Here is a 16,441-nt window from a genome sequence, read left to right on the forward strand (position 1 = left end):
ATCTTAACAGAATTACAAAATTTTGACCATTGGACCGTCATACTTGTATAGTAACTTATATTTGAAAAAACCACAAGAATTTACTTATCATCTATTTTTTCTCTCCTCAAAAGTAACAACCAAAAAAAGGATAAAAAAAAAAAAAAGAAAAAAAAAAGAGAGGAATTATATATTAGGATAATGTTTCCGTCATAGGATATATCAATGCTGCGAAACAACATCAAGAGTCTTTTAACAGTTTCTGAACTCCCCAAAATCTACTTGGAATATCTCCCTCTTCGTCTCTCTCTTTCCTCTCTTTCTCTCTCTTCCTCCGTGTCTATGCACATGCAAACTCCAAAAGAGCGCCTCCAATGAAACACACCAGAGCACGGCAACCCACCACCCATGCCGTCAGTCCTCACTCTTTTCTATGACGAAACTACCCTTCTCCTCCCTCCCCACCACCACCTTCATCATCACCGCCGCCATCCTCTTCGCCGTTATCCCACCACCAGTTCATGCCCTCGGCTCCGGCTCAACCCTCGCCGTAATATCCGCTACCGGCACCGTCTGTGGTGTCGTTTCGGACCAACCGCGGCTGCGCATCGTCTGCTACCGCCGCGGCCAAACCGTCGCGGTCGAGCCCAACATCTCATTCTTAGCCATCTCCGGCGGCCGAACCTCCCTCTGCGGCATCCGCTCCGGCGGATACAGCCTCCTCTGCTGGGACAACATCACCTCCCAAAACTCCACCTTCAAATCCAAACGCCTTTACTTCAACAGAACCGTTCCGTTAGAAAATCTCGCAGTCGGCGACGACCATATCTGCGCCAGAACTGTCGACACAGACACCGTAGAATGCTGGCGGCCCAACGACGTGCCCAACTTGCCATCTGGGTCGGACAAATTCTCCTCGATTTCATCTGGATCGAACTTCTCTTGCGGAATTCTGAAACCCAGCCTCCAGGTTCGATGCTGGGGCACAGCAACTGCAATGGCGGTAGAAATAGAACACGGGTTCGGAAACATGTCAATGGCGACCATCGCAGCTGGAGGCTCGCATGTGTGCGGGATCAACACCACCGGGCTTCTGGTCTGCAGGGGAAGCAATGGCGGCGGTCAGTTGAACGCCCCTTCTGGCTCGCCTTTTGAGTACTCCGCTCTGTCACTCGGAGCAAATCACAGCTGTGCAATCAGAACTCACAATCAAACAGTCGTCTGCTGGGGAGGAATGGGCCAGTTTTCAATCAACAAAACAAATGGAGTGTCTTTTCAAATTTTAGCTTCTGGGTCGGATTTCATATGTGGATTAACCACCAGGAATTTTTCGATTGTTTGTTGGGGTCCGGGCTGGCCCATTCTCTCCGGTTCAGAATCAGGGGTGGAGCTCGAATTGCCCGAAATTCTCCCCGGTTCTTGTGTTAATTCCTCCTGCAGTGAATGTGGAATTTACCCTCAGTCTCAAAGACTCTGTTTTGGTACTGGTAACATTTGCAAACCCTGTTTTCCTCCGATTTCAGTGCCCCCACCAGCATTACCACCGCCGCCATCAACACCGCCACCGACGTCAACGCGGCGGTCTGCGACGTTGACTACTGGTTTATTGGTGTTTGCCATTGTGGGTTCTGTCGGAGGATTTGCAGGTATTTGTACAGTTATTTATTGTTTGTGGATTGGCGGTTGTTTTGGGAACAAGAAGATTCATAATTCAGTTCAGCCGACAATTACTAGAGCTGCAAGCTCAAACAATGGCAATGGGACAACGTCAAACAATAGTCCTCCGTCGAGATCGTCCACCATCCCCCGCCAGGGCTCGAGGATCATGCGGCGGCAGAGGAGCGGAACATCCTCGAAGCACCCTGACAGGGCGGAGGAGTTTTCACTGTCCGAGCTCGCGGCCGCCACGAATGACTTCTCAACGGAGAACAAGATTGGCTCCGGAAGCTTCGGAGTTGTATATAGGGGCAAACTGCAAGACGGCCGGGAAGTTGCGATCAAGCGAGGCGAAACCGCCTCGAAGATGAAGAAGTTTCAGGAGAAGGAGAGGGCATTCGATTCGGAAGTTGCCTTCTTGTCGAGAGTTCATCACAAGCACCTCGTGAGGCTTGTCGGATATTGCGAAGAGAGGGATGAGAGGCTTTTGGTATATGAGTACATGAAAAACGGTGCGCTTTTCAATCACTTGCATGACAAGAACAATGTGGAGAGGAGTAGCAGTTTGTTGAATTCGTGGAGAGTGAGGATCAAGGTTGCATTGGATGCTTCAAGAGGCATTGAGTATCTGCACAATTACGCCGTGCCGCCTATCATTCATCGAGATATAAAATCATCGAATATATTGCTCGACGCGAATTGGACCGGGAGGGTGTCTGATTTCGGGTTGTCGTTGATGGGGCCGGACTCAGAGGCGGATTTTAGGCCAACGAAGGCGGCAGGGACGGTTGGCTACATTGATCCGGAGTACTATGGACTCAACTTGTTGACAGCAAAGAGCGATGTCTATGGATTTGGTGTGGTGCTATTGGAGCTTCTGACGGGGAAGAGGGCCATATTTAAGGATGCGGAGAACGAGGGGACGCCTATAAGCGTGGTTGATTTCGCAGTGCCGGCGATTATGAGCGGGGAGTTGGTGAGGGTTTTGGACAGGAGGGTTGGGCCTCCGGAGGTGAATGAATCGGAGGCGATTGAGCTGATGGCGTATACCGCAATGCATTGCGTGAATTTGGAAGGGAAAGATAGGCCGACGATGGCGGACATTGTGGCGAATTTGGAGAGGGCGTTTGCTCTCTGCGATGAAAGCCCCGGCAACATCTCTAGTGGTGGAAACTCCATTGTGTCTGCAGAGTAAGAGTGAGTAAAATGTGCTTCCTTCCCATTAAAGAAAGAATTGAATTATTTCTTCAAATTTTGTCAAATTTTTAGGGGATAAATTGAATGGATTTAATTAAGATTTTTAGCATTGGGGGTTGTAAAAAGACTAGAGATTTAGGGGGTTCTATCTAACCTTGCTGTAGTGTAACATTTTGTAAGCACTAACAGCTACAAAAATATAGCCCTTGGTTGCAATTTTCAAGTGATGCCTAATTTTTTTTTGTTTTTTTACTTTTAAATGTGTATGCCAAAGCATTCAACTAGGGTCATACCATAAAATGAGCCAATTAGATAATATCACGTCGTCAGTTACTTGCTATATAAGTTTCGACAGTGTAATATGAATAACATATCAATGATTGATATGCTTATTAATATTAAATGATCGGACCAGTCAACTGGCCAAGCAATTGAGTATTTGTGGTGTGATTTAAACAAGGCACGATTCATTTGGGTGGGTGTCCTCATTCACAGAAAGGTGCATGACAATACTGTCTTGGCAGATGAGGGAGTCAAAGATTGTGACACAAAAGTTTGGCTTTCCAAAAACCTTAGGGATTTCTCTTAATAAATGTGTTTTCTTTCTTCTTCTTCTGCTTTTTGCGAAGTCAGCCGAAGATTACAAAGCCTGCGGTTTGTACTTGAGAGCGGTAGCCAGTAGCAGTATGTTTTGTGGCACACAAAAAAAGAGAATTTTCCAATGTCATGAGTCATGAGGTATGGTCCATCACGAAAGGGGAAGGAAAAGTACCAGTCTAGAACTTTGAATCTCAGATTAGTTTACACGTCCAACACTTTGACTCGGAAATTCTAACAAGGCTGCCAAATTGGTTAAGCCCATGTGTTCTCTTAATCAATCGACACGTGTAGGATCAAGATCCATTCTCCGAGGAAACAGGATTATCTCCTCTCACATTCTCATCTTCATCCATTTCCTCATCTCGCACATTACTTTTTGTCTTATTGTCTCTATAAATAAATTAATATAAGATGTTGATGTGAAATAGGAGGAGAAAGAAGGGGAGAGAGATTAGAAGTGAAGAGAATCATCCTCCTTCTCCAAGAGATTTTCTAAGTGACGGAAAAACGGCCTGGTGCATCAAGTTATAACATATGTGGTTGGAAATTTGAAAAAAATTCAACCAATTATATAATACTTGGTGTACTAAACCATATCATTATTTTTTTTTCATTCCCTACACAGAAAGGGCGTATACTTATGACTACGAACAAAAGTTCTAAGGCGTTTTGGAGTATGAGATATAGTATATATGCTCAGGTTGTTTAACCATTATATCTTCTTCTTCTTTTTTGAACAAAAATCTAACGGCTAAAACACCCCGGTCAGACATAAGTTTCTCTCATATAAAAGGTCTGCCTAGTCGCTCAGTACTATGGTTTAGTAATATTTCTCTTCACTTATAAGTGAGATGTCTTAGGTTCGAATTTTGTGAATGACGAATTTGATACCAAATTAAGTTGTCCATCATGTTGTTTAGCTAAACTCTCCTTCACATAATTATTGTAAAAATATCGATTTGCTAAAAAAAACAACAACAAAAAAACCCTGGTTAGTACGTGTCCATAAATTAAAGCGGTGCCTCATTGAGTAATGAGAGACTTTAATATGAAAGCATAACATTTATAGATTAATATATGCATGCTGCTGTTATTTTTGTATAGTAGTATGAACGCAATGTATGGATTGTGGACTGGGGGTGGCCGGTGACCACCTCTACTGCGTGGATTATATATTTATTGAGACGCTTGTGGAAGACCGTCGACAATTATAATTGTGGCTTCAATGCTTTAAATATTACGCAAACATGCATGATCATGTAACGTCTTCGTCGATGGTCCCGTTACAATACGAGATAGCAATTTTCCTTCTTGTATTAGTGTGTATCAAAGATGGCTCATATTTCTTAATGTATGTATTGTGGAGGAGAAAGGGAAGGAAACTGTTGAAATAATAACCAGATTTTTGGTAGCTCGGAATTCAGGCTAAATTAATTAGAAATGCAGCACAAAACATTAGACAGATGATTTGAAATAACTACATGCAAACTACTTGAAATGAGTAGTTTGGGTTTATGTGTCTTTTTTTATATTGTTTATGTTTTGATGTGAGAATAAACATATGTGGAAAACTTTTTTGAGAAGTATGTGTAAAGCTGCTTCTGCTTTTTGTTGTTTTGGTTTTGGATCCATGATTTCAAAAGTAAAAAATAAAAAATAAAAAATAAAAAAAAACACCTTTTCTTTATTTACCAAACACAATTAAACTCCCAACTTTTTTGAGAAGCTACTTTTAAGAAGTTTAAGCAACCCAAAATCAACCCTAAAAATTTGTTACTTATTAGCTTCGTAATGCTTATGTAAGTCAGTAAGTGCATCTTTAATCATCTTCTAATGTTTTGAAGGGAATTTCTACCTGATTTATTATGAATCTGGATTTGAAATTTCTAGCCCAAACACATTATTTGGGAAAATGATTTTTGCATCGATATATTTTTTTGCCCCATCCTTTTGTTTATATTCTTTCAATTTTCCTCTCATTTGTTTTGGCTAAAAAAATGAAAAAGTGTGGGAAAATAAACATGAGTAACTCAATTGCGTTACAAATTTGAAAGATTGATCAAACACTTGGAATAATGAATTAGCCACCTGAATATGGAGTTGAAAGGGTTAAAAAAGTCAATATCTACTAACTCTTTAGAACTTTATAGGGCCCTGGTTGTTCCAGGGTAGGACCAGTTGGACTAAAATTAGTCAATCGTTGTTGGTGATGGTGACACACACTTAAACGTAATTAAGTAAAGTCATTAGGCCCACTGAGGGGGCAAGGAAAATTCCATAAAATTCACTCCTCTTTTCATCATGATTTAATTCATACAAAAGGGAAATATTTAATAAGCTTTTGTTATGTGAAAATGGTAGTAGGAGGACTTTGTTGACCTTAATTTCTTGCATGCTCTTTTGCCTTGTAATTTGGTGTCACAATTCACAAACCCTTTCACACGGCCTAGTTTCTTTCTCCTCCTCCTTTTGTCTATTCAATTTATGCTTAAACAAAAAGCCAAAAATGGACCATCGATTCCTAAACTATGACCTAATTGATGAGCATTATTTCTTAAACATGCTATAATGTGGGGTGATGATCATTTTTGATAAAAACAAGGATAAGAAGTTTCAAACCCAAAAAGATCATCGCAAAATATCATAATAAGTTCAAAGATCTATACTCGTAAATTCTTAATTTAAAGACCAAAGCTCCAATTTAGTCAACATCGAAAAACCAATTCCTCAATTTCTCGAATAAAAAAGAGGTTCATTATACATTCCACATGACGTAGGAAGGGTAATTTCTTCTTTGTAATTTTTATTTGGTAAGAAACAAAGGCCCAAGTCAAGCATGTACAAAATGTTCAAATAAATTTCAACGAGCCATCACGCAAAAATTTTGTTTGAACGTTGTCTCGCCTTCGAAATTGTTAAATTTTGTCGGCTTGAAGAAGTCTGTGCTAAAGAAGTCATGCGCAGAATAACATTTCAAGGAAGTTGCAACCAACTGTAAGGACTAACTGGTCTTCGATTTGCTAGTCATACTAGTATAGGGTGCAAGGGGCCGAGCTTTGACGCAACGAAAATGTTGCTTTTTTGTGACAAAAAAGTCACGGGTTTGAGTCATGGAAACAACCTCTTTGTAAAGTGGGGAGCCTTATTGAATTAGGATTGCCTTTTACTATATTAGGGTACAAACAAGGCCGAAATTCCGGCTACATTCTGCAGAAAGCTCTTGGTGACACCATTTTCTTGATCGTGAAAAAAAAAAGAACCTCAAATCGGTATCGGGTGTATAATGTATTACCTTGGTCAAGGTTTTCATCGGTTACAGTCGAGGGTATCTTCTTTCTCATTTCTCTTCAACTTCGTTCAATCAATCATTAAGTCGGAGAAGATAAATGTATCCGTAGTATGATAAGGCGACTAAAACCACCAAGAGGATGTTCAAAGTGCTCAAGTTTTTCTTTCCAGGAAAGGAAATACGTACTTGCAACATCGAAACTTCACTCCTTAAACTAAATATTTGTGAGTATTATTTTATAAACATGCTGAAATGTGGAGTAATGATCATTTTGGATAACAATGTTAAACTCTTGTCCAAAACAAAGGGTTTTAAGTTGTAAATAAAGATCATAAGTTTCAACAGTTTTACCGAAAAAGATCACTGCTCCACATAATAAATTCAAGGACCAGTACTCACAAATTCTTAGTTTAAGGATCAAAACTCCAATTCAGTCAACATTCAGAAACCAATTTCTAGTTTTCTCAAACAAAAAGAATGTTCAACATACATTTCACATGACGTTGGAAAGATCATTTTTTTTCTTTTTAATTTTTATTTTGTAAAACAGAGGACCAAGTCAAGCATGTAGTTCAAATAAATTTCAATGAGACATCACCCCAAAAACTTGTTTGAATGTGTCTCGCGGTCGAAATTGGTAAACTTTATCGGCTTGAAGAAGTCATGCACATACTAACATTTCGAGGGTGTTGCAGTTGTAAGGACCAACTGGTCTTTGATTTGCTAGTCCTACGAGTATAGGGCACAAACGAGGCCAGACATTCCGGCTACATTCTGCAGAAAGCACTTGGTGACACCATTTTCTTGATCGTGAGGAAAAAAGAACCTCAAATAGGTATTGCTGTATAATGTACTACCTTGGTCGTCGAGGTTTACATTGGTTATATTCGGGGGTATCTTCTTTCTCGTTTCCCTTCAACTTCGTTTCATCCAATCATCAAGCCGGAGGAGACAATTGTGTTCATAGTATGATACAGCAACTAAAACCACCAGGAGGCAGTTCAAAGTGCTGAGTCTTTCTTTCCAGGAAAGGAACTACGTACTTGCAACGTCGAAATTTGCGTCAGTTGTTGCACCCTGTCGCGCCCGTTCTTCCGCTTTGGTCTTTGCTTATCATTTAACTGTTTGAATTTCAAGATCTTACCTCCACAGTTTTTAGAGCACTTCTGGGGTGATGAGCGAGCGCTGACCACCAGGATGACAAATCTCTGGGCACGCATAAGTACAATCAGTGCGATACTGTCAATATTTTCGTGAAACTATATGAAAAATCAAAGAAAGATATGGAAAGATGTGAAGTCTGAATTTCATTACGGAGAAATTCTCAAATTTCGGCTACAATCAACAGTTTCATCGATATTGTCGACATATCGGTTAAATATTGAAAAAATTCTTATATTTCATCTAAACCAATGTTTGACATTCTCTAAAGTTTAAATTTTTATAATTTCCATCGAAAACAACCAATATTGAAATCGACATCGATATGTCCACTAATTTTCATATTGATATTTTCACTAATACCGATATTTTAAACAGAGTACTAAGGCAATGAACAACAACTCTTAAGATTTCGGAGTCGACTGAGATTTTGAGCGACCCGGCACGTCGGCTCTTGGAAATTTTCTATTATTTGGATGTTTGATGGGCCTCACAATAACTAAAGCCCATTTATTATTTGGTCCGACCAATAAGGCCCAAATAAAATAAAATAAAACACTACTAGATAACTTTTAGTAAACTGTTGCTGTTCTCAATCACTTCAATCTTACAAATTTACATAAAGTTCCAGGCACACGACGTCGTATTACATATATCAAAGAGAACCAGTAGATAATGTGTAACCAAATACATATAATCACACAAAAACATGTACACACAAATGCAACACAACAAAAGGCTTTACATTATTGTGGCGTTTTCTTCTTCTCTGCCCACACAACGTGCAAACCTGGGTTTTTATTCAAACAAAATCGAAGTGCATGAGAAGCTTTACGGATTTGTACTTCTCTCCCTTCTGGCTGTGTAAGGGAACTGCTCGAATCCCTCTTCTGAGCTCAGACACCGGTAGGCATGTTTGGCCTCCAAAATCATCCTTTTCTGACATGTCATACTCGTGAACTTCAATGCGGAGCACAGCTAGTTCTGGAACAGTTAATGGGAATTCAAATTCTTCGTTCCACGCTGGAATCCAGTCGTCCTCTAGGGTCTTCGTCTTCTTCATCACACTATCAGCAGCAACTCCAGCAATTCCTACCTGAATTGTTATAAAGTTCAAATCACATTTTCAATTCTTTGGTATACATGATCACGAGTTTCTAAAACATGCTAGTAAAAGGATGCAGACAAAACCAAGCAAACAGCAAACCACAGGACAGTAACAGTGTACACAAACATTCCCAAATATGAGAAATGATAACGCCGATGTAGGCTGTTCCAACTTACCCTTGCATAAAAATCTGGAGGAGAATATGCATCGAAGTGTGTATGCTTGAAATCATAGTACCATCCTTCTCCCATATATACTTTTACCTAGAAAACAGAATAATTACCATTAGCTATGACTCAGCATATGACAAAACAAGGAACGAAAGTCAAAAGCCTAGCATAAGGCGCTCACCTTCAAAGTTTGTTTCACTGGTAAATCATATTTAGGATCAAAGACCTCATTATGTGGACCACTCTTCAAAAGAAAATCCGGTTTTTTCACATATCCGCACCCACCATTGGCTCTAAACATTCCCTGCATCAACCACAATGATCTTCCATATCCCTGTCACAAGCAAACCCATTCTAAGTATTTGCAAGCTGTAAGCCAAGAGTTATTTATTTCTTTATCTCCATTTCAAAAGCCATAGAATCAAGAGTGATATTCCATTGACCCTAAAACAAATATTAGGACCAACAGAACACACCAACCATTTCCCATTAGTGGCTACATCACAAATATATATAATCCAATCTTCATACAAAATTGTTCAATTAATTATTATACACAGATAACATAAGCCTAACTAGGACACATTGATTATAGTTTACTCCAAACAAGAATAATATTTATTTAGCACAATGGATACCATTAAGCACTACTGATATGGAAAATTAGAACTTTTTGACAAGACGATATTGTAAATGACTCTAATTTAAAGGGAGGGGGATTCAAAATCAGGTGCAAGGGGGCAGGCAGTGTGCCTGGGCCAACTGGCTTAACCCACAGCTGGTGGAAAATAGAATTTTATATGCAAATACATTTTACCTGCATATTGAATGCAACCATTTGAGCCCCATGCGACCACCCAATCATTGGGTTATAATTTGATGAGTCAACACGTATGCCCTTTGGGTACACCCTCAAAATATTCCTCTGAGTAAACCTACACAAAAACAATCATCAGAGCAGAAATTTTGTCTTCTAATGCACAGGATTAATAATGGATCTGAATTTGAGTCTGCCCTCGAAGATCTATCCAGGACAATAATGTAAAGCCTATCAAATATTGTAATGTAATTTAGCACTGAACATTAGATGCGTTGACTTGAGGTTAATGAGTACTGAAATGAAACTTGAACTACAATGACTGGATATGATTGTCTCACTAGTGCTACATTCTTATTTTAGTACGAGTTAATGGCATGTGAGCATCATATTAAAGATGGATAAAATACCTGACAATTTCCTTTCCATAGGTTACTACTGCCTTCTCGAGCTGTTGCTCACTTAAGCTAAGACGCCGCACTTTATTGGGATCTACTTTGAGACACTCCACTAATCCACCTTTGGGTTTCCCAGCATGAATGGCAATTAAACGCTTATATTCAGGTGCAACGGACTTGGAACCACCATTATCAACATCTTCCTCCTCATTGCTATCTTCTTCATCCAATTCATTGTGCTAAAAACACAAAAATGTTAAACATAAACAAAATAAACTAAAAGATTTTGGTCTCACCAAATCAGCAATGCAGCAAGTTATACTAAAAAAGTCTCCATACCTTGTCATCTACCGCAATTGCAACTTTGGCGTCCGGGACTTCTTTACCCCACGCTTCCTCATCAGCTGGAGTTTTTCCACTCTTTGGATCACTTTCACTTTGCAGAGCATCCTTTGCCTCACGATATTCCTGAGGCGGTTTGGTCGAGATAATAATCCTTTTCTTTAGTGACGCTGGGGATGGAAATTCTTTCAGACATTCCGGGCCAGGAGAAAACAGTACCTCTCCAAATGTTTCAGTGACCATCTTGAAAATGGTTGACAAAACAATAAATACCAGACCATTCAAGTTTAAAATCCTAACAAGGAAATTGCAAATACCAACCTTAGCGACTTTAGTTTGAAGATCCGGGGTCAGGTGGTCTTCCAAAGTGATTACAACAGGGTATTCAGAGGCAACAAAGGCATGTTCCTTAATAGACTTCAAACACTTGATAAGTTCCACCGGTGTAGTCAATGTCCTATGGTATAACAAACCCAAATTTCATCTCAATTCGGTACAAAATCAAACTATACAGTTTTAGTATTCCATTACTAGTAGCATATTTGTCCAATTAGGTGACAAATTTACAGCACAAAGATAAGTTTCACTGGTCTTGTCATCGTCCTAATAAAACAAAATCAATTTTCGTCTCCTATACAATGTCACTATTCCCTTACTGGCTTTAACATATTTATCGAAATGGATAACAAAATTACATAACAAAGATTGCAAATTGAAAAGCAAACATACAATCCACTATTCCACTACTAGTTTTAGCATATTTTTCCAAATGGGTAACAAAATTAAAGCATAAAGATGGCAAATTTAACAGAAAATATACCCTCCATGAAGCACATCGACATCGTCTTTATTCGAATTCGGCCAAATATCCAGCTCAATCACCCTCACTCCTCTGTGAAGCGCTTGAATAATAGGAACGTCACTGCAGTCACTGCTCAGCTGGTTCCCAGTCAGATACGAATTGTGCCCTGTGTATATGAAATAATGCGACAATGGCGCATTCATATCATGGTGCACCTACCAAAAAATCAAACAAAAATTCAAAATTCATATAAAAACAAAAAATTCATAAAAATTACCAAACTTGATTAAAATTAAAATTAAAATAATATGTACCCCGAGAGATGGAGAGTTTGGGGGGTTGATGTCGCCAAAGAGGTACTTGAAGAATGCTTCGAGATCGAGGACCTTGCGGTGGAAGATGTTGAGGTGTTTGAGCTCGGAGAGGCTCTGTTCGATGAGGGCCTGAGCTTCCTCCTTGGTGGCTTTCTCCTCCTTCTGGACTTCCGTCAGGAATCGGTGGAAGTGATCGGCGGTCATGATGCCGTTCTCCGAGTACTGATTGAACAAGGCCTTGATCTCCGGCGGTGCTTCCTTGACGGCGAGCTTGAAGCGCCGCTGGAAGCAGAAGCACACTCTGTAGGTCTGCTTCGACATGGAGAATCGCCTTGTTCGGATCGGAATTTGGAGCCGGAGGATTTGGAGGAGATTCGCCCGCGTCGGTGTCCGGTTGCTTGGGGAATTTGAGAGATGGGTGGGAGAGTGAAGTAACTCCAGAAGGAAAGGAACGGAATATGATGGGGTGGTGGGGTGGGACCCACCACACCAATACTATTTACTTTTTACGTTACACGTGGCTTATTGGTGGGTAATTTAATAAGGTGGCGCAATGTGCTGTACAATCTGACATTTTATCGTCATTGTTATGTATTGTGGTGACGATAATTGTCTACTTTCTAATTTATTTTTAAATATGAACTTAAAATCGTTTAACTGCTGAATAGATGAGGTCAGAATATGGACAAGGATATCTCTGGTGAAGATCCAGAGATTAATTAATCTTATTTGTTTATCGTATATCGTGAGGATAATTTTTGTTAGATACTATTTATATTCAATTTTAAATTAAAAATTTTAAATGATTTATAATTGCACGATATACGATGAACCAACACGAGTGATTAATCCTCCGGATCTTCACAAAGAAGATCCGAAGATAATCTTATTCCTCATAATTTGATTGTTGAGCATCTTCAGAGTAAAAGTCAAAATACCTGTATCAACAGTTATAGTAAGAAAAGTTGTTTTAGTGCTGTTGAACCGAAATGTTAATTTTTATGTGACATGAAATTGAATGACAGCAAGGCTAATTACAGTTAAATTTGACAACAACTTCAAATAATATATATATATAACAGAAATAAAGAAAAGAAAATAATGTAATAAAATAAAATAATACTTTAATTTTATATTTCACATGAAGATTGAAACTTTAAAAGATGTTAAAATGTCATGTTGAGTGTCAAATTTCCTTTGAAGATGATCTGACTTTTTACAAACGATATGACAATATATTTTAAAGATTATATTAAAAAAACAATATTTACTGTGTATTTACAAACACAGTCGTTTAATCAACTTGACAAAATTTACTCCAGATCCCTTTCACCAAATATTTTCCATCAAACAATATGGGCTCTTAAAATTTGATCTAATGGCCAAAGTTATTATAACTTTTAAAACGGGTCCTTATTTGTAATCGTTGGATCAAATTTCAATAATCCAGATTAGTTAATGGGAAGAATTTGATAGAAGTGATCCGGAGAGGATCCCTTTCCCATTATGTGGATGACTAACAATGTTGATATGTATTAATCATAGGTGAGACACGGTGGCTTTGGGGACCAAAAATAATAAATGGATAAACATTGTGTGTTATTTTACTGGGATGTATTTGTCTTTCCCTATTTTGTCTTTACGGTTGAAAGAATAATATCCGAAAGATCCAACATTATCCTTTCCCTTAATTATAAATGTTTTTTTTATCAGTTTCTTGTCTTCATATTTCATGTGGATTTTGTACTTGAAAAGTGTAATTTGCACTTTGAAAATAGAGAAAAATAATCTTATTGTCTTACTTGCAAGTTATAAATATTACAGAGATCGGTCATCCAATCTTATTGTCTTACTTGCAAGTTATAAACAATACAGAAATCGACCGTGTTTTGGACTAGAATTCTTTTCCCCTTTCTTTCAATCCCTTTCTTTCAATCCCCTTCTTTCACATTCTCTATTTTGTCTTTCTTTTTCTATAAAAAAATTGATATAAGATTTTAACATAGCTTAACCGTGACTGTTCAAATAGAAGTGAAAGAAAATGGAGGAAAAAACAAGAGGGGAGATAATCATTCTCCTGTGTTTTCGACTGCTTTTAAAATGACTAGTATTCTTATTACAAAAATATTTAACCTTAATCTTAAATTTCGAAAGCCAAAAGCACTTAGGCGCTTCATATTTATGTTCGGTGTTTCTTCAACTAGCACTAACAAGTGTTAGTCGTAAGGTAGTGATATTCACACCTATTTTTTTTCTTCATACAGACTTCTCAATTTTTTACCATTAAATCGAATAAATTGAAAAAAATTAATAAAAAAAATTAATAAAAGCGTGTAAAAAATAAAAAACTGGTGTACTTCTTTGTAAAGCATTTTGTTGTGCTCACAATCCCAAATGTGGTTAAAATTATCCATTCCTGCACTCGAGGTCTTGTCTACTATTCTCTCCAATGGGAACATTATAGCTGGATTAGGATAATAACAAATCATTACCGTAATCTCATGAGTAATATTTGGAGCTGTTAATACATGATTAAATAGTAATAATTCCGTTTTAATGAAAAACAATCTGGATTCTCTTAAAAAAAAAAAAAAAAAAAAAAAAACAGTCTGGGTTATGCTAATTACAGCCATTTTACATGATGGGAGGGGAGTAGTAGTGGATTCGTGATGCCATAAAAATAATTAAATGAGACAGAAAAATGTACATGGGTCCCATGTCCCGTGGACCGTGCAGAAAGAAACGGAGGCAGATTGTCTGATATTTGGATGCTTTTTTTTTATTTTTTTTTTATTTATACGATCACGCTTAAATAACGTTAATATTTTATATTTTTATTATTTTTTATTTTATTATTTTTATAAAAAAATTAATATAAAATATTGACGTAATTTAATCATGATCGTATAAAATAAGAGAAAATAAAAAAGGTATCCGAACAAGAAGGCAGACAATCTGCCTCCGAAAGAAACGACATCACCATCAATGTCGACGTGGATGGATCCAACCAAGTCATCAACTTTTGAAATATTGTGGAGTAATCCATAAACTTCCATGGCCCTCCAATTATAATTACTGTTTACTGTCATTTTTTTGTCGGCTTTTTTTTTTTTTTTTTTCTTTTGTCAACCATCTCTAAATCAAAATATAAATGGAATGTCATGTAATCAAATTTGAAATTAAGAGCAAGCTCTAACCGGTATAACAATCTTATGTGAATTAACATATGAGTTTTCATATGTTAAATTTGACATATGAGAAAATGTGATGTCAAATCATTTTTAATTATTTTATTGTGCGAGTCTCATTAATGCACCAATTATAAATTTTTAAAATTTATTTTAATTGATTTCTTTTTAAAATGGATCCTACAAATATCATTTATAACAAAAAAACATATCGGTTGAAAGTATAGAAAATCTGACATTGACACATCAGTCATCAAATTAACATTTGACATTTATCTTTTAACATCTCCTTTGAAGATGATGCTCATCATCTCATATTTTTAGCACAATATTTTATAATATCAACATAAAATTAATGTAAAATTACAAGATAAAAATAGTTTATAGAAAGTTCGATTTTTAATTTCTCTTACATTAGTTTTGTGTCCCCCCCCCCCCCCCCCCCCCGCTTTTTTTTAATGAAATTCTATTTTTAATTTCGACAAAAAGGGGAAAAATCATTTTTTCAATAGTTTTAATTATGGCAAATAAATTTATGTAGTTTGATTAAGATTTCTATCTAGGATAATCTGCACTAATAGGAATTAGTGTTTTTGTCAAATGATAAGCATGCGGAGGGGAAACATTTAACATTTGCGGCTAATAACGATTTTTTAGACTCTGAAGCGTTGTTTGGAGAATTTTCGCAATAAAATCATGATTTTAAGCGTTTGAGTGTAATTTGGTAATCTAAGGTGCAAATCTTAGAAAGTTGGACCTACTAAGTTTCAAAAGGCGGATTTCTCCTCTCTGTAGGTTTATCACACGAAAAAAAGATCAAATTATGTAACTACGTTAATTGATTTTACGAATTGTTCTAAAAATATAAATTTTCTCTTGTTCACTTATCCTTGGCATGAATACCAAGGGTGGATACTGATCAATATGTTTTAGTGCTTTAATCTTCGACCTTAATATCAAATTCAACGGTAGGTAAAAATAAAATAAGACTAACTATAACCATATAATGTAGTATGATCTTATCTTATATTTTTCTGCTTAATTTAAAGGGTCACATGTTGAGCATGTCGTATAATTTATAACTTTTGCTTTCGTGGAAGCTCGTTGTACAGCCACATTTCACATTTCACATTTCACGGATCAAGCAATGACAAGTCAAAAATTACCCAACTGAGTTGACTTGAAAACTTGATTGAGCATTAAACAATCTCATCAGATGATTAGCAAGCAAGTGATGATTAAAACATTTATAATAATATTATTATTATCTTTTATATTATGATCACAATAGCAAAACTCATGAGTCAAAGTCACGGCTTCAATACAAATCAAAAGCTAAAACATAATTAACATTTTCACTAATTACACATACACCTGCACAAAGATAGCTTATCTTTTGCCACATATAATGATATTTTAG

At 37.3% G+C, this 16,441-nt stretch overlaps 1 protein-coding gene and 1 pseudogene across 2 annotated transcripts; one reads left to right on the plus strand and one right to left on the minus strand.

Annotated features, from left to right (window-relative positions):
- Positions 1-204: 204 nt before the first annotated feature.
- LOC137720873 (putative serine/threonine-protein kinase-like protein CCR3 pseudogene) lies at positions 205-3,055 on the plus strand (annotated as a pseudogene). Its single transcript, XR_015962464.1, has one exon. The product of XR_015962464.1 is annotated as a putative serine/threonine-protein kinase-like protein CCR3 pseudogene (transcript).
- Positions 3,056-8,452: 5,397 nt separating this feature from the next.
- On the minus strand, positions 8,453-12,299 carry LOC137720178 (phosphoinositide phospholipase C 2). Its single transcript, XM_068459195.2, has 9 exons — positions 11,834-12,299; positions 11,538-11,734; positions 11,039-11,174; positions 10,715-10,960; positions 10,388-10,614; positions 9,978-10,095; positions 9,342-9,494; positions 9,167-9,253; positions 8,453-8,978 (listed from the first exon to the last, which is right to left on the minus strand). Exons 1-9 carry the CDS (start codon positions 12,152-12,154, stop codon positions 8,685-8,687), a joined length of 1,779 nt encoding a protein of 592 aa, XP_068315296.2. The 5' UTR covers positions 12,155-12,299; the 3' UTR covers positions 8,453-8,684.
- Between the last annotated feature and the right edge of the window lie 4,142 nt (positions 12,300-16,441).

This window comes from Pyrus communis, chromosome 1, assembly GCF_041283825.1.
Source record: "Pyrus communis isolate YQ-2024b chromosome 1, ASM4128382v1, whole genome shotgun sequence".
NCBI lineage: Eukaryota > Viridiplantae > Streptophyta > Magnoliopsida > Rosales > Rosaceae > Pyrus > Pyrus communis.

Bases quoted from the DNA above. Each gene is read 5' to 3' on its own strand.
- LOC137720178 (XM_068459195.2), bottom strand. From the start codon at position 12,154: ATGTCGAAGCAGACCTACAGAGTGTGCTTCTGCTTCCAGCGGCGCTTC. The intron at 11,735-11,833 runs GTACATATTATT...ATTTTTTGGTAG, and splicing joins CAAACTCTCCATCTCTCGGG to GTGCACCATGATATGAATGC. The intron at 8,979-9,166 runs GTAAGTTGGAAC...ATAACAATTCAG, and splicing joins CTCCAGATTTTTATGCAAGG to GTAGGAATTGCTGGAGTTGC.